The 18,100-nt window shown below is 34.8% G+C and overlaps 2 protein-coding genes across 2 annotated transcripts in view; both read right to left on the bottom strand.

Moving 5' to 3' along the window:
* Window positions 1–2,746: 2,746 nt before the first annotated feature.
* Window positions 2,747–4,090, bottom strand: LOC111394885 (zinc finger MYM-type protein 1-like). The gene is made up of 2 exons (XM_023020935.1): window positions 4,016–4,090; window positions 2,747–3,679 (listed from the first exon to the last, which is right to left on the bottom strand). Exons 1-2 carry the CDS (start codon window positions 4,088–4,090, stop codon window positions 2,747–2,749), a joined length of 1,008 nt encoding a protein of 335 aa, XP_022876703.1.
* Window positions 4,091–8,884: 4,794 nt separating this feature from the next.
* LOC111394884 (nucleolar protein 14-like) overlaps window positions 8,885–18,100 on the bottom strand; it is a 17,374-nt gene continuing 8,158 nt past the window's right edge. Inside the window, exons 8-22 of the mRNA XM_023020934.1 lie at window positions 18,016–18,022; window positions 17,729–17,795; window positions 17,446–17,538; window positions 16,230–16,389; window positions 14,664–14,723; window positions 14,352–14,564; window positions 13,974–14,102; window positions 12,605–13,291; window positions 11,808–12,004; window positions 11,488–11,671; window positions 10,546–10,631; window positions 10,246–10,404; window positions 9,872–10,144; window positions 9,466–9,768; window positions 8,885–9,328 (exon numbers count right to left, since the gene is read on the bottom strand). Of these exons, the coding sequence (XP_022876702.1) occupies window positions 9,504–9,768; window positions 9,872–10,144; window positions 10,246–10,404; window positions 10,546–10,631; window positions 11,488–11,671; window positions 11,808–12,004; window positions 12,605–13,291; window positions 13,974–14,102; window positions 14,352–14,564; window positions 14,664–14,723; window positions 16,230–16,389; window positions 17,446–17,538; window positions 17,729–17,795; window positions 18,016–18,022 (2,580 nt within the window). The 3' untranslated portion in view covers window positions 8,885–9,328; window positions 9,466–9,503. The remainder of the gene's footprint in view (window positions 9,329–9,465; window positions 9,769–9,871; window positions 10,145–10,245; window positions 10,405–10,545; window positions 10,632–11,487; window positions 11,672–11,807; window positions 12,005–12,604; window positions 13,292–13,973; window positions 14,103–14,351; window positions 14,565–14,663; window positions 14,724–16,229; window positions 16,390–17,445; window positions 17,539–17,728; window positions 17,796–18,015; window positions 18,023–18,100) is intronic.

Raw genomic sequence — 18,100 nt, 5'->3', positions numbered from 1 at the left:
TCGAGAATATAACACCAAGAAAGGTTAGCTTAGGATCTTTGAAAAACTACTAAAATATAAAGAATATTTAAAGGTATTTGAAAAATTGAAAAATATAGATATAGGTCCTGATTAATAAATCCTCAAAGATATAAGATACATCTTGCAAATAATTATAGTAAGGGTAAAATAGTATTTCTTATAAAAAAAAGGTCATTGTGAAAAATTGGATCAATTATCCAGCCATTCTAAAAATTGCCCCCTAATAGGTCGAGGTCGGGTCTAGGAGATTTCCATGACTATCAATAATTATCATTATATAAAAAATAAGGTACAAATCCTCTTATCAATGCTTTAATCACTTGTGGTTTTAGGTGTTACTTTTACGAAGTTGTTCACGTAGACCTTGTTCATTTTTTCAAGGCACTTAATTTTGTGTTGGTCACTTAAATTATAAATAATATAATTTATTTATATGTTTTGAATATTCATAAATTCGTACTTCTAAACATTTATGTATTGATCATATAATCAAATCCATTAATTTCTCAACATCAACTTAAAAATAATAAAAAAATTAAAAAATCTCATGCAATGAAAGCAAACCAAATTATGATACCGTGTTGCCTATAAATATATTCTCCAAGCAGGAAAGTGACTGGTAGTACGCTATAAATATTCCGAAATAAGCTATACTGACCGAAAAAATAGGAACAAGTGTCTCGGATCACAGAACTCAACACTTTAGCCGGGTATAGTCGACTTTGAAGGCAGGAATTATGCAGAAATTTAGCAGTCAATTCTTCTTACCACGTAGATCCTGGAAATATGATTTGCGATTGCTTTCAAATTTAGACCTCAATATCCTATCACCATTTTTCCTTTCCGAAGCTTTCATGGTCTTAGCTGCTGGTTTCTTCCTGTAGATCTTGTAGCAGAAGAAACACACAAGCAGGAACAACAGTAAAATGATGATAATAACAATGATAGGCGAATGTAAACGATCGATGTTAATGTCACTGTGCTCTATATTCATGTCTGAAATATTTTTGAATTCCCAACCAAAATTAAAAATTTTGCTGGAAATAGTTCATCACTTTGTAGGGATTGTCAGTATTGTCCAACTTTTCTTGGAATACCACGACCTTCAATTTCATCTGCATCTGCATGCCTTTCATCATGCTTTCTGCTTCAAGTTTCTTCTAACTTCTGCACATAATTTATCATGTTCTCCATCTCTCTCTCTCTCGATCTCTCAATACAAAGGAGATTCTTCAGCAGAAGAGAATGAGAAGCAGCAGTCAAGTAAACTGATGCAATAAAGTTTTTTCTATGGTGGTCCATTATCCTTTCCAACGAACATATAATGGAGTAGGCCAAGGGAAAAAGTGATCAAGTCCTTTTCTAACTATAAACTCTCTCTTTCCATCTTCTAAACAAATCCTCTTTTCTTGACTACACTACACTCCACTGCTCTATCTTAGTTTAAAATTATCTACTTCTCAAGCCACCACCAAATAAATGGAAAGCCAATCTGACGTGGGTGCGGGATCACAGCCAGAGCCGGTCCTGTGTTTGAGGGGCCCTGAGGCGAATGATGAAAATTAGGCCCCCCATCGATAAAATTCACAGGTGTATTATGCGACTCATTGCTAATTTAAAAAACTAACATTAAAATAACAACGAAATATATCATAGAAACGATTTATATTATAAACCATCAAACCAAAAATTTCAAACAATTAGAGGCAAAAACATCAATCAAATATGAATAACTTAGCTGCTTAACCATTTCTTTTTCTATTGATAACATAGCCAACCCATTTAATCTTTCTTGTGACATAGTTGATCGGAGATAGGTGTTGATCAACTTCAATTTCGAGAAACTTCTTTCCGCGGATGCAACTGTAACCGGTACGGTTAACAAAATTTTGTAAGCAATATAAGCATTTGGAAAACAAACATCCAATGTCTTCAAATAGTGTAGCACTTCAATTGCTCTTGTTGCTTCATTTGGTAAATAAATCTTCAAGACTTGTAATTCCAAACATAAATCATCTCCACTGATGTCCGAAAGCCCATCATGTTCAAGATATTTCTCAAGATTCATACAAGAGTTCAACAAACTTGATAAAGTTGCACTCCTTAATCTCTTCAAATTAAACAAAAATCCAAATATATCGTCATATTGTTTGAATTGTTCAAATCGGATTCTCAGAGAAGATAGAGCTTGATCAATTATAAAAACAAAGTACTCAACTCTAAATGATTCTTCTGCTGATTGCGTTACCTCATTACTACAGTTTTCATCAAATTGTTTTTTTCTTCGAATTATGCGTTTTTCTGTAAATACAACTTCAATTTCCATTTCATTTGCCTTTTTTGTCGCTTCATCCTTGGCAATGGCAAATCCAATTTCTCTATAATCTTCAAGAAATGAAACAAGTCCTTGCAATAGGTCGATAGCATGATCAATATCCATGGATTCGGTTTGAAGAAATTTACTCACAATATTGTTTGCATGCAACAACCTGTACCAGATTACCATGCCAAACAAGAACTCAAAATTCTGAAGTTCATGTGTTACCAACGACTCGGCTTCACTCTTTATTTTAGGATCTTCGTTAGTTTCTGTCAAATCAAGTAATGCTTCTCTTATCTGTGCAGTTTGCTCCATTATAGGCTTCACACTCTCAACATGACTTTCCCAACGTGTTTGTGACAACGGCTTCACTGTTGACCCTTTTACATTATCTTTAAAAATTTGTCATCGCTTGGTAGAAGATGAAAACAAAGTGTAGATGTGATGTATCACTCCAAAGAAGGATACAGCTTTGGAACAACAATTCACCATATCACATAACGTTAGATTTAGACTATGAGCGCCACATGGAGTATAGAAAGCTCGAGGATTCATTTCAAGTACTCTTCTTTGCACACCTTTGTACTTCCCGCTCATGTTAGATCTGTTATCATACCCTTGCCCTCTAATGTCATCAATATCCAGATCGAGTTTGATTAAAGCCTTTTGAAGCTCTGTCAGTCCAAGTCCTGTTGTGTCATCTACCTTCAAAAATTCAAGCCAATGTTCTTCAACTCTAGGTAAGTTTGCCAAATCATCTACAAATCGTACTATTAACGACATTTGCTCCTCATGACTTGCATCTGGAGTACAATCAAGTATAACTGCGAAATATTTTGCATGTTTAACTTTCTTGACAATTGCATTTCTCACCTCATTAGCTAACAACTGTATCAACTCATTTTGAATTTTTTTGCCAAGATTTGTGTATTGAATCTCTTTTGCATTAGCCCGCCGAAGGTCCTCTTTCATTATTGGATCAAATTCACTAACCATTTCCACCATTTGTAAAAACAAACCATTGTTCTCAACATTTAGCCTCTTATCATCTCCTCGAAATGGCAAGGTGTTTTTGGCGAGTCTTTTTACAATAGCGATTATCCTTGTTAATACATGCCTCCAATGTTTTCTTTCCGTATCGATCAACAATTCAACACTTTTATCAATTGTAGTTTTTGTTCGAAGCCTATTTTTCAATTCAATCCAGCTAGTCATGCAATATAAATGCTCTTCATTTCCTTCATGACTTTTAATAGATCGATGCAAATTATGCCAATCTTTGAATCTATCGTTACCAAGTTGGCCAACTCTGGTAACGTTTTTGGCTGTTTTAAACAACTTACAACAAAAGCAAAAGATACTGTCCATAGATATTGAATAGACTAGCCATCTTCTATCAATTGTTTGCCCATTTCGTATCAATCGCTTATATTGTGAAGAATCAAAACGCCTCTTTGTACAATCTTTCGGAAACGAGATGTCATCAACTCTTTTTGGACCCCTTTCAACTAAGTAATCCCATGTTCTCTGATCAATAATTTTCCAATTGTCGGGATCATCCAAATTTAGAGAAGAGCAACCCTCTTCTTCCTTGTCATCTACTTCATTAACACATGCATGTTTCATCACCTCTTATTCCTTATCATCTACTACAACGTAGGTAGGTTGACTCACTTCTTCATCCTTATCATCTACTTCATTAACACATAAAGGTTGAATCTCTACTTCATCCTCATTCAACGTATTCATATTGTTGCTTTTAAAGTATTTGCCAATATCCCCTGCTTGACTTTGAATTAATGAAATCTCATTTCGTTTCCTTTTTCTCTTTTGAGCACCAGACTCATATTTAGGAGGCATGGTGTATGAGTCTATATCTGATGCTCAATGATTAACCTAAAAAATAATTACAAAATATCTCAAATCATCACACAGTTAGAGTTTTTAATATAGTTATTATGTGCGCCTGTGCAATTGTTGATCCTCTAATAGTCAATCATATAAGCCGACCAGGCCACAATTATATAAGCCGACAAGACTTCAAATATTTTCAATTTCTTCAATAACAAGTTAAGGCAAGCTATTGCTTACTTGACAAGTAGAATTTCGACGAAAACTTTGGAGTTACACCTTCAAGAATTCCACTGTCACAAGCTCACAACTTCCGACCCTGAAACAAAAATTTCACATCTTGATGATAATTTCATTTTCTCCATAAATAGCTCTATTCTGATTTACTTTTGTCCTCGGGATTCTTTTTGGCATCAAGCCTACCCTCACATGCAGGGGATTCGAGAACCCGGTATTCTTCCTCCTAGCATTGAATGGTATTAGCCCAATAATTTTTTACTTGGTAGGTTTGTGTAATAAAAGCTATAATATGTGATGTCTGCTCAAATTCCTCACTCTCATCCAGAAACCAGTGGACTTAAAATGCTCGGTCAATGGTAAAAGGAATAGCATAGAATTTTGTCAAGACTGCCATTTGCAACGAAGAATCTAATATTTCACAATTAAACACAAAATTTTCCAATTCACAAACAAAAAATTTTACAATTCCAAGTCTGAAACTCTTAATAAGCCAGTACTTCAAGAATATCTTTGGAACGACAACATGACTAGAATATGAAAAATGTCAATTTTACTATTTGGTATGAGGACGAGGCCTATAGCTGCTGCTGTGCAGTTAGAAAATAATCTAAGACGATAATAATTCACAGCTACAAAATTCCTAAAAGTTAACCTAGTGATTGTGGAAAAAACTTTTGCTGGGAGGGATGCAATTGAAAGTTGTCAATAATCAGATACAATTCGAATTAGGTCATTTCTAATCCTATTTCTGACTTCCCAATTATTACCAAACAACAATCCCTCTATTTAATTAATTTGCATTTGCATTATGAAGGGTTTTGGAAAATGAGGTTCACTGTCATTCCTAAACAGTAACTTAACATTGCTTAGTACAATAACCAGCAATAATAAAATAGGCACTAATCTTCAAATGCATTAATTATAAAATATAAAAGTCAATGAAAAAGTACTACGTAAATTCTTGAAAGGACACCAAAAATACTATAATTACAGAATTACAAATAAAATTAAAAATCAAACAAACCACATCAAGATTTTGGGCTCGACCGCCTGGCCTCAGGACCTATAGTGTATACATTTGTATTATGAGAGCCGAGAGAGTCCGAGAGAGAGATTAGAGATACCTAGGGTTGAACTTGGAAGCGGAAGAAGGAGTTAAGGAGATGTCAAGTCGACTGTCGAGGGCCTTGAAGCATCGAGCGGGAGAGACTCGGAGATGGCACAGCTGTACATTGGCACTTTAGAGTTCAGATGGAGAGGGGAGGGCTCACTGGCGACGGGAGGCATTTGCGGTTTCGCCGGTTTACCAAATGCCGATTTGGGGAAAAATGGAATTCAATTGGCATTTGGGGGAAATTGGAATTGGATAGAGGATCGGGTTTAGTGGTTTCGGGTGGGCTACTGGGCTTGAGGTTGAGAGTTTTGGGCTAATTGGGGCCTGGGCTACCATACTTCAAAAAAAAAAATTGGGCCAACAAAACGAGGCCCCCTTGGATTTTGGGCCTGAGGCACAGGCCTCATCCGCCTAGCCTCAGGACCGGGCCTGATCACAGCGCGGGGTGGACTCTCATGGTTCCCATAGCAAAGTATGGGATTTGAATTTCACAAGTATGGGCTTTTTGTGCGTTGTTGACTTAGATTTGGACAAGGACGGACACAGGAGTGGGCCGGGGGGGGGGTCACAGACCCCCCAACTTTAGGGTCATTTTTCCCCCCATGATGTTTTTGTCTCAATTTTCGAAGTCACAATGGGATGCCAAACGAAGTCGAAACATTGCATTCTTAATCATATTTCGAAATGCTCACGGCCTAGTTTTCTACTCTTAAATGTCGTGCAAAACAGCCAACAGTAGGAAATATTACAACTTGTCAAAATAGACCATTCCAAACAGCATTTCGAGAATTTCAATAACATGCTAACTTTAAAAATTCTCTGATGATCATACACTAGCCGAATCCACAAATCGCATATATCATTCCGAAGCTCATTTCGAGAACTAAATCATAGGCATATCGAATGGTCAAAACAAATATCCAAAATATTTAAAAATGCATCAAATGTGCGTTTTAAAAAGAGGGTCTAACTTGTCTTTTATTTAACAAAAATTCAATTATTATTATTTTTGCGATACGAGTTTCTCAATATAATTTACATCATTTTATTTAAAAAATTTACAGGGATGACTTCAAAATTTTCTAAATTTTATATCCGAAAAATTAATACTTCATGCAAATTTTCAAATGTAAAATTACATGGGATATGATTTTTTTGAATGTAAATTTTCGAATGAGATTCCTCACAACTTTTTTGCAAGTTTAATTGTACCCTCAACTCAAAATGTCTGTATCCACCCTAGATTTGAACTCTCCAACTTCAATGGTTAGTTTTTGAAGTATGACTCTCACAAGACCTATATCAATGGTATTAAAGTGGCACCACGTCTCCCAGTTGCAAAAAAGAGCAGCACAAATGGTGACATTGGCATAACAATGTTCGTCCAGGACTAGTCATCGCCTATTGCAAAGGTTGTCTAACGTGGGCATGGGGATTGCAGAGTATGGAGGATTGTCATAATTCCAATTGCAATGTATGAGACTTAAATTCCACATCCAAAGTATGGGCTTTCAAAGAGTAATTTATGTGCAGTTGGACTCTCAAACTTTAAAAACTAGCTTTTGAGGTAGGGGTGGGCGCGGGTCGATTCGGTTCGGTTCTCTTTAGAACCGAACCGAACCAAACTTTTCGGGTATCTAGTAAATGGAACCGTCGGGTCCAAATATAATTATGGAACCGTTCGGGTTCGGTTCCATTCAGTTCGGTTCGGATCGATTCGGTTCCGTTCGGTTCTGTACTATAATTAAATTTTTTAACATTTATAACAACGTTATATAAATACGACTAATGATACATTCAATAGTTTTGGAATGTTAGAGATTAGTAAACTATCTTGTTCAAATGATCGCTACGATCAAAGTTTCAGTCGGGGAAAGTCACGGCTTCGATCGGAGGTCAGAGTGTCGGCCGACGATTGTATAGGGTTTGGAATATTAGATAGGCTGCGAGAGTGAGTGCGAGAGTCGAGACAACGTTATGCACTTTATTGTAGGTGTTTAGGGTTATTTAGTGGATTTGATTTGTTTGGCTAAGAAATGAAACAATAAAATGGGTAATTGGGCCAAAAATTTGGATTTAGAAATCATTAATTTGTTAATTTGTTTAGAAAAAATTAAAATTAAAATAATTTGATTTACTCAATATAAAAAAAATTAGAAAGATTCGGTTCTTATTCGGTTCTTCGGTTCTTGGTCTAGAACCGAGAACCGAACCGTACCCGTCGGTTCTCAATTCAGATACCCGTTCGGGTATTTAATTTGACAAGAACCGTCGGGTTCGGATCGGTTCGGTTCGGGTTCGGTTCGGGAGATTTGCCCAGCCCTATTTTGAGGTATCATTCTCCCAAAATTTATATTAACGGTAATAGAGTAGGCACCATCTCTCTATTGAAATTGAGCAGCTTGATGTTGATGCCAACATAGCAGTGTTTGTCCAAGACTAATCACGCGTTAGTGCAAAGCCTGACCAACGTAAGTGTTGAAATCATGAAGCGTGGTGGATTGTCATAGTTCCCATTGTATGAGACTTAAATCCAACATAGAAAATATGAACTTTTGATGTGCAATTTGAAGTCTCCAACTTCAATAATTAGATTAAGGTATGACTCTATATCACAAAATTCAAGGGCCGTAGTAATTAGTAACCATGTAGCACTATGTTTTCAAACTTTAAAGATTCTATCCCAAATTTTAATCAAACTAGCAACGTTTAAGAATGCGTGATTGAATACCTTAGTCTTCCTTTGCTAAGCCTCATCATAAACCCAAAAAAATGACACACACACACACACACACACACACACAAAAGGACCAATTTGAATACAAAATAAGCGCATACTAAATTATTAATGATCTTGAAAATTCTTAATAGAACAATTAAAAGTGTCCAAACAAACCAGAAAAATTCTTCGAAGTAACAAAAAGAGATTATTACTATTTTTTTTATTTTTTTTTTCCTGATCGGCAAGAGATTATTACTTTAGTTGATGGGAAAGTGGACCATTCTCAAAGCGAGTCTATGGGAAATATTTTTTTTAATGTTTTACAATGGGCTATTCCTCACACCTATAGCAAAGTAAATAGCCTCACTTTGTTAATGCGTCCGCCACCACAAACTGCAGCACAATCAGAACCTTTCAGGCCTCAATATGAAGCAGAGCTCAGTTGGATTTTTTTCAAAACAATGCAAACATTAATGAAAGTCAAATTGTCTAAAAGCAAGCATCAAATTTTTTATCAATAACCACGTAAATTTCTGAAAACTGATAGTAATCTTTACAGTACATCGGTCGATAATAGTCTGCTACCCCGACATGACATGAATCTTAAACATCATCATCAAATATAATTTCAATTTAGATTAATAATTTTCACCTTTTTTGGGAAGTGGGCACAAGTAATTGCGATGAAAATGATAAATTACACATGGCAAAATAAAGCACTCCATAATATTTTTTATTTATTTTTATGACCATAAATGTCCGGACTAATTTACGCACACCTCAACTAATTCCACGAAACCCTAAAGTTTACAGTCGGATACTCTCTTTAGTGGCTCTAAGGGGATTCGAATTGGTGACCATTGGAGATCAAACCCAATACCTGACCACTGAACTACCCTATTGGGTTAAAGCACTCCATAATTTATAGATGATACGCAAATTTCAGAACTTGACTGAAGTTTGCTCGATCAAGAATTGATGCCTATCGTCTCAGTTCAATATACGAACATGAACAGAGCTTGCTTGTGCCCAATGAATGGCAAGCAGGGCACTCAAATCACTGCAAAAAACAGATGACACGGATAGACAGAGTGGTTAATAGGAAAACTATAGAAGGCTTTTTTTTTCTTTCATGGTTTCAACAATCAATTTTCTCATAGGGAAAAATTACTACAATCAAATGAATTAATAACTTACCACAACGAAATGAAGACAAACTACAAAATATATAGACTTCATCTCCTCCTCTTCTTGCTTCTTCCCAATTGTCCCGATTTAAATGCATGCTCTTGTTCTTGGAGAAAAGCTTTAGCTTGTCCATATTTTTCAGCTCTTTCTTCTGACAGTTGTGCCTTGTCCCTTTCCTTAACCTCCAACAAGAAGTAATTATCTTTCCGCAATTCACGGGCGGCACCTTTAGCTTCCTGTCTCAAAAGTTTCTTTAATTTTTTCCTTTGAGCTCGCTCACGATCTGGATCATAATCTCTTCCCTTTACAAAGCTGCGTTTAATAATTAATCATGAAAAAATCGAGTCAGGAGATGAAAGTAAGTGGCAGAAAATTGATGTAATTGAGAAAAAAATGCAGTCGACAAGGTGATTACTTCTCTTCAAACTTAGGAATCTCAGTTTTAATAATCTTTGGCTTTCGCATTCGTAATGGTTGGCGCAGCAAGTGGTATTCCTGTGCTTTCTTTTCAATAAGTTGGTTAACGTCTATGATTTGGACCTGTAATGCATCTGGTATGTAATCTTGTTTCAACAATTCACCGAGTAATTTGGAAATTGGCAAAAATATCTCTGGAAAAGATTTAAATCCTTCATAACTTTTCACAAATCCTTTCAGTGTTTCAATATTAGCAAAAAGAACGCCGGCCCTGCAAATAATAGCTTAACACTTAAAATCCAACACGTTCCAGATAACAGTCTACATTATACTCTAAATAAAGTACTACAAATAAACAGCTTAAGAGTAAACCTGAATGTATCTGAGATGAAATGAGGTGAGTCATCTGGCAAGTCCATTAACATTAGGAAATCTAGTGAATTGATCTTTTCCACTTGACCTTGCAAGCAGAGAAGTGGCCTGAGTGCTTTAATTTCCATAAGACGATACAGCTGCATAACAATAAAAATATTAATTAAGTATTCTTTTTCCAAATAAGAAAAAAAGGGGTCCTTTAATCAATAACCCTCAAGAAACTGCCACGACCAGAGCTTCTGAATGTGTAAATGTAAGCGAAATACTGGAAACAAACCTTAGAATCTTCAGAAGATCCTTGTTTTTTTATCCAAAGCTGCCATTAGCAAAGTTTGTATGAACATTATTGCCTCAGGACAAAACTTTTGAGATTGTCTACTGATCTGTAGAAACATTTTTGAAAAATTGTTACACAATCTCTAAAAAGATTGGAACAAAGAGGCTAACAGATATTACTGAAAATGTAATGGTTAACTGTACATCTCATAACACCTGTTCATGCTAAAGAAACTATATCCCAAGCCAAAAAAATAAATAAATAAATAAATAAAAAAGAAAAAAAATTCAATATTCACATACAGATAAAGCTTATATCACTTAATACAAATAAATGGAGATTATGGATGAGAATCCATTAATGGTACAACACAACCCGAGACCTTACGTGTTTTCAGTGTGCCTAATACTATCAAGTTTTGGATGTCAGAACTCACCAGAGAGAAATTCGTAGTGTACATATGATCTAATGAGAATTTGATCGGTAATCAACCACAATTTCACAAGGAATTTCAAATCTCGCTTTAAAACAAGAAAACATAGTTCATGCAAAACTAAAAGCAAATGAAAAAGCAATTAACTTTGCGTCTCAAGCAGACATATGAAGCATAAAAATCAAACAATCAAAGGAGCAACTGGCTTGATCATGTCATGGACAAACTGTCAACGTTACGCCCATGCAAAATGATTTATGCACAAACTTAGTGTAACCCTCACTTCTACTTTAATAGCAGTTCCATTATTTAACTCAACCATCAGAATTCAGAACCTAAAATATTACCAGATTATGTTTTTAAGTGAAAAAAAGAAAGCCTAAAGGAAACACGAAGCTCTAGAAACAAAACTTAGGAAGACAATGCATAATCAAGTTCTTAATTATTATACTGAATATCTGATCTAAGAGCGCACATAAAAAAATAAAATATGAAATAGAAGAAACTAATTAAGGCTGGATAAACTTACAGAGAGCACCATAGAGCACAAAAAGGAACCAATTATAATATCCCGACCAGACATTACAGGACACCGTGTAAGGTATTCACACATCAACAAGATGGCAGGTGTCATGACCACATGGCGAAAATCAGAGCAAGGAAAAATCATGGACCACAGCCTCAAAAGAAATAGAATCTTCATAGAAGGCCAACTGCTTTTCCCTGTCATGAAGGAAGAGGTCAAGAACAGATCCAACGAGAAGAAACGGAAACAATAGTTCAGCAGAAAAAATTTCAGAAATAGAGAACTAAAAATTAGAAAATCAAGAGTGTTCCATTCATACTAGCCAACCTGTATTCTTAACATCCTCACAAAACTGGGTCCGAGTGTGAAGCAACCTTTGACGAGCACATATTGCTGCAAAGTATGGGATCTCTGAACTCATTTCCAGCAGTGGCTTGACAAGCAAATTCAGTAGCTTGATATTCAGTGGCTTTTTATTAGCCAAAACAGCAAAATATTGCAACAACACACCATAAAATACCTGAAAGGAAATTTAAGTTTAACAATATTGACGCATTCGTAAGACACAGGCTATTTTTTGCAATTCCAAGTTTACTGCATTGTTGCTTTCTACCATAAGAGGCACTGAATGACCAGACATACACACTATAAGACCACTTAGTTTAAATTTTCCCCTCCAACAAATAGATCATAATAAATATAGAAATAACAGATAATTATTGCCTATTCTCATTTGTAACAGAAAATAATGCCGCTCCAAATTCATGAATAGTTTAATTCTTGTAAAAAATTTGGAAATAAAATGGATATACAGAAACATAAAGTTACTCAAAACAAACAAATGCAGGAAAGTTCCCTACGTCCATTTTCTACTGGTAATCTACCGAATGACCAGACATACTACACTATAAGACCACTTAATTTAAATTTTTCCCTTCAACAAATAGATCATAATAAATATAGAAGTAACAGATAATTATTGCCTATTCTCATTTGTAACAGGAAATAATGCCACTCCAAATTCGTGAAAAGTTTTAGTCTTGTAAAAAATGTGGAAATAAAATGGATATACAGAAACATTAAGTTACTCAAAACAAACAAATGCAGCAATGTTCCCTACCTGCATTTTCTTCCGGTTCTCTACGGCAACAGAAATTGCATTAAATGTACGGATTCGCCTGATAGCTTCAACAATTTGATCACCAGAACGATTATCCAATAGTGCACTAAATTCTTCAAAGGATCGAGGAGCTTCAATTGTATAGGGAAGTTCCCCTTGCTCAAGTATATTTTTTTTGATATTTTCTTTCACTTTGCCGGCACCCAAACTATCCTTTTGCTTTCCCTTACTTCCTGATGGCTTCTTATCATTTGTCGTCTCCACACATATGCCAATATCATCATCTTTTTCATCTTCACTATCAATATCGCCATCTTCATCTTCTCCTCCATCTTCTGAATAACTGTCAATATTGTCATCATCATTTTGCTCCCAGTCCTTGAGAGATTGAATCTTGCTGTCGTCGTCGTCATCGTCATCATCAGATCCTTCGTCATCATCATTGTCCTTGTCATCTTCTGAATCTTCAGAAGCAGCATCATCATCATCATCACTCTCGAGATCATTTTCATTCTCACTTCTCAAGATCTCAGAAATCAAGCCCAATTTAGTTCTTGGCAGTGCATCATGAGAGAAGAAATCACCGAGATCATCTCCAGATATAGATCTTTGCTGCTTAGTGGAAGCCTCCTCATCAATATCTTCATCACTGGAGTCATCACCAGCGATCCTCTTTTGACGTTCTTCCTGAAATTGATTAACAGAAGGACAAGTTACTCTAAATATTTTTTTATTTTGTCCCATATATACACTCTTTTTTAGGCTTCAAAACTACAATTAGCTAGTGAATGCATTCTCTCTTCTTAAAAAGAAGTCACCACCAATAAAACTGAAAATTCAAGAATTAATAATACTTATATGCTACCTTGCTAATGGGTTAAGTTATGTAAAGAGAGCATCTTTTTGTAGTTCACAAATATATTTTTGATATGCCAGATAGACCATGTAGCAAGAACCACTGAACAACTATTAAATCTGATTAATAAAACCAAAGAGAGGATTTGAAGCTCAAACCACTAATGTTTCATATGCATAATAATACTACTACTAATAATAATAATAACAACAACAACAACAACAACTGAAGAATCTATGTGTGACCAGTCAAAGTCATGACCATCATCACTGTTAATACAACTATTCATTACTCCTCTAATAACCACGATATCTCTGAGTAGCAAAAGCAAAAGCAAAAGCCAAGAGAAAAGGAATGAGATTGCCAGGGGTGTGGGTATTTGATGTACTAAGTACCGAAAGATTGCCATCTTAAATCGGATACTGAAGATAGAAAAAAATTGGAATTTTGTCTACCATGCTTGATCTATCAGCAAACATAACTCCACAACAAAATTGTATGTATCACATATACCTCCAACCGCTCTAAGCGCTCTTTCTCCTCTTGAGCAACCTCTTCAGGTGTCTTTGTACGGTCTGAAGGTCGAGCACGCATATCCATTGCCATCTCACCGAAAAGTTTGTCATAAGTATCAGGCTTTTCCTGCAGGATCAGTTAACGGCGCATATTATGAAAGGGAAACAAAATACAAAAATAAATAAATAAAATTAAGATGTCATCAAATATTATATGGCAGCCGTAAAATACTGAAGTTACTAAAAATAAGCATAGATTACAATGGCAGGGAAACATCAAATAAAGACATGCAAATATTATAAGAAAAGATATTCAGATGCCTGACAACTCTTGCAGCCTTGCAGGCCATTGAAAGTTCGCGGAAACAAAGTTTACCTGTTGAAAGGAAAATTTATCCTGGACAGCACTGGTTCCTTCTTTCTCAGCATGATCAATTGAGATATTCTTGTTTACAAGAGCTTTCAAAGCTTTCATTTTGTTGGGTTGTGTCATTGATAACAATGCCTTAGACTGAACTATAGATGCAAAATCTTTGTCCAATTGTTCAATAAACTGTTCATTTTCTTCTTTATCCTTCGCCTTTTCAGCCTTCAGAAAATCAGGAATAAGATGGAGATATAATACGTTAAACTAGGAGATCAAGGCAAGGAATAGAATAGATGACATAAACATATCAACCACCACTACCTTGAAAAATTTGCTCTTCAAAATAATCTCATTCATGACCTCTTTCTTGCTCTTCTTCCTCTGAAATAAGAAAGACGTGAAATCATCAGAAGCAGAAATTCATTGGTCGCGCTTTGATGAAAATGCAACACTTTCTTGAGTTACAAGTTAATTATGACTTCGGATTCATGACCAATCCTAGATGACAACAAAAATGGAGGATATGACAGATATCAATAACAATTCAGCAGTTTCCATACCAGAACAAGAAAATATACTGCAAAGAATTCCGAAGTAGATGAAAATGTACACTTCATATCGTCTACCAATTGTAAAAATCTAACACAGAGAAAAGTAAATGGGAATATAACCTTTGACTCTGAGAAAAAGGTGTCATATACATACTCGTAACAGATTGAAGATGGATGAATGATGCTTAATAAGGATAAAAATATTTTTAGTTGAGGCACAATGACCTCAAGAAGCAATTTCGCAAAGACATTTTCATACAGAACTAAAATAATTGGGAACCAAATGAGGTCAAATGGGAAACTTAAACCATATTGCAGCAACTTCAAATCCCACCATAGCCCATCTTTTCTGTCTCCAGCAAATCAGAAAGGGGAAAACAATATTCTGTGATTCAATTCAAGGGTTGGGGGAACAAAATAATCTAACGGGGCATATTTTACCCATATCAGCCCCATCTTTTGACCCCATTCATCCCCTGCACCATAAAGGGGGAATACATTTTTATTCCAACCTCCAAATCTCTTATCTTAGGAAATAATTATATGACAGTTTTGACTTCAAAATGACACTGACCCCCAGACTAACTACGCAACCAAGTAATAAATATCATCAAAAAAGAATAAATATTTCCAACAATTAGTTTAAAACATTACTACATGCTTCCAATGGAAAAGGGAAGGTGATACAATCTACGAAAAATTAGGAATGAAATGTCAAGTCAATGGATGAACAGAGGTAGTGTAGGTAGGTTTGCCAAAGCTTATAATTGCTCATAAGCTGGTCAACTCTATTTTTACAGACACGTTCAATAGGATAAACAACTTTTAACTACTTTTTAACCACGCATTCCTTGGGACTCACTACATATAAGCACATAAAAGCTTGGCCAAGAAGCATTAAAATAAAAAAGAAAGAAAGAAAAAAAGATAGAGAGACAGTAAGATACAAAACTTCTTTCTTTCATTTACTGATAGTCAGAAAATCGATAACAATCATTTTCAAAATGTTGAAAGACTTGAATGAAGTGATGCCCACTTTGCTCACATACACACAGTCACATAAGAGAACGTATTATAATCAAAGACCAAAGTAGTTAAACTTGAACCAATAAACATCTACAGATTGTGCCATTAACATTTTCCCGAAATAGAAGGGAGGATATGTGAAAGATTTAAGAGTGATTATCACAATGAATGGAGGTTGGAGAAAGAAATTGGGTAATGGAACTTTGGCTCAAAATTCTTGATTGTTACTCTATCGAATATTCAACAATTTAACACAAAAAAGAAAGTTGGAGATTGCATACATATAATATAGAATAACAGAATGACTCACATTTTCCTCTGCCACGAGTCTTTCTTCTAAATCGTTCTCTTCCCCATGGGGATCAAGTTGCCCTAAAATAGTTGACTTCTCTGCACAAAAAAGTAAAATTAGTTTATACAAAAGAGAAGAATGAAAAGGAGGATCAAATAATGAAATAATATATTCTCTCCTTATCAATCATCAGTTTATAAACTCTGAGCCCTTGTTTGAGCCACATTATTTTCCTTAGAATGAATTTTTTAATAGTGTATTAATGGAAAATGTGTGTTTAAAAAATAAAGAAAAGTCCTAGATTTGCGTGTAATATTATTTTATTGAAAAATGTGTGGTTGAAATGATATCAAGTCACTGTTTAAAAATGTATTTTTTTGAAAAAATGTGGTTCAAACATGCCCTGAATGCAAAATGCTATAGTGTAAATGATTATTAATATATAACTAGAAAACATAAATTGATAATTTCACTTGATAAGAGAAATACGTAGTTCACTCGATCAACGTCTATGATTTTACATATGAGAAAGGGAACACTTCAAACACTAAGTTATTGCTAGAAATAACATCCATTCAAACGGTATATTAACATTAAAAGCTTACAATAAACAAGAATTACATAACTGATAACTTCGCTACCTATCATGCACCAACACCATACGAGACACACATGTCGACGCTTGCTTTTTCAAAAAAGTACTAACATAACACATCACTGATACATTAAATAAAAATTTTTTAAAATTCTTCATTTATATAGTATAAATTTAGTTTTATACTTTTTTTTTTTTTTGGTTAAAATCTTTTAAATATGAGTATTTATTTGCCATTTAATAATAATTTTAAATTAAAAATATATAATATTTCTGACAAAGAAAAAAATAATCATAGTAAAGTGTTCAAGGAATTTGAGCACCACAGTTTGAAGTTTGCCAGGACATGTGTCGAATATGAGCACGCCACCCTAGTTGAAGTGTCTGTACAACATAATCCACTACTTCAACATCTCTCTATAAATGACAGATAAATGTTTGTTGATTCTCATCAAACCGTGAAAAGAATAGTGGTATCTTGTTTTTTGCTCAAGGGTAATTTCCCTCAAACAAGATAGAGATGATAAATCTTCACTAAAATCATGTCCAATATACTTACCCTACAATCAAGTCCAATATTTTGTGTAGGAAAACTTTGCAGACAAATTTGGTAGGTCTAGTTGTAGTTTTGCCACTAACATGGGTAGACAATTATCAGGTCTTACTGGATTATATATAGATAATAGATGGATGGTTGTTGGAACTAAAGAAGCAATGTGAAAGATGGCTTGGCTGTATTATGTAATATTAACATTTCCCAGATTAATGTTCAAGGTGGACTAAGACATTTTGAGATAATTGTTATGGATCAGCCAGGACATTGATTAAGCAGCGTAAGAATATGAGAGATTAACAGGGTTGTGAAAAAGTAACAAACTAAAGATGTTCTAGAATGCACTAAAGAGAGAAAAAGAAAGTCTACCCATCACCAATCTGGATCCCATAGGTATCGCATGTAGGGCTAATTCCATCACCCAATCTCAAGAAAGCTTCAAAAGACAAAACTATTTGACAGGGTCAATAGATCTCTGAGGACTTCATATATTTAAAGACTCCAAGAGATATCCTAATTTTCCAGGCAGGCTTCTTAAAAAACCAGCTAAATAGATAACAGATTCTAAACCACTTAAAATAATTAAAAGTAACTCCCCCCATGTCAGCTTAAAGACATTTTTGAAAATTCTGAAAGTTATAGAACATTAGATTTACCTGTGTCCTGCAATAACATAAGAAAATAAGCAAAAATCTGATTAACTGTTTTAGCCTAATTTAATATTCAACTAAAGATAAGAAC

This window comes from Olea europaea, chromosome 5 (genome assembly GCF_002742605.1).
Source record: "Olea europaea var. sylvestris chromosome 5, O_europaea_v1, whole genome shotgun sequence".
In the NCBI taxonomy this organism is placed as follows: Eukaryota; Viridiplantae; Streptophyta; class Magnoliopsida; order Lamiales; family Oleaceae; genus Olea; species Olea europaea.
Note: the sequence above shows the minus strand (reverse complement) of the source record. Positions and strands in the feature narration are given on the sequence as shown.

Coding starts and splice junctions, on each gene's coding strand:
- LOC111394885 (XM_023020935.1), bottom strand. CDS start 4,090: ATGAATACGTTGAATGAGGATGAAGTAGAGATTCAACCTTTATGTGTT. Junction 3,680..4,015: donor TAGATGATAAGGATGAAGAA/GTGAGTCAACCT, acceptor TTTTGTTGTAAG/TTGTTTAAAACAGCCAAAAA.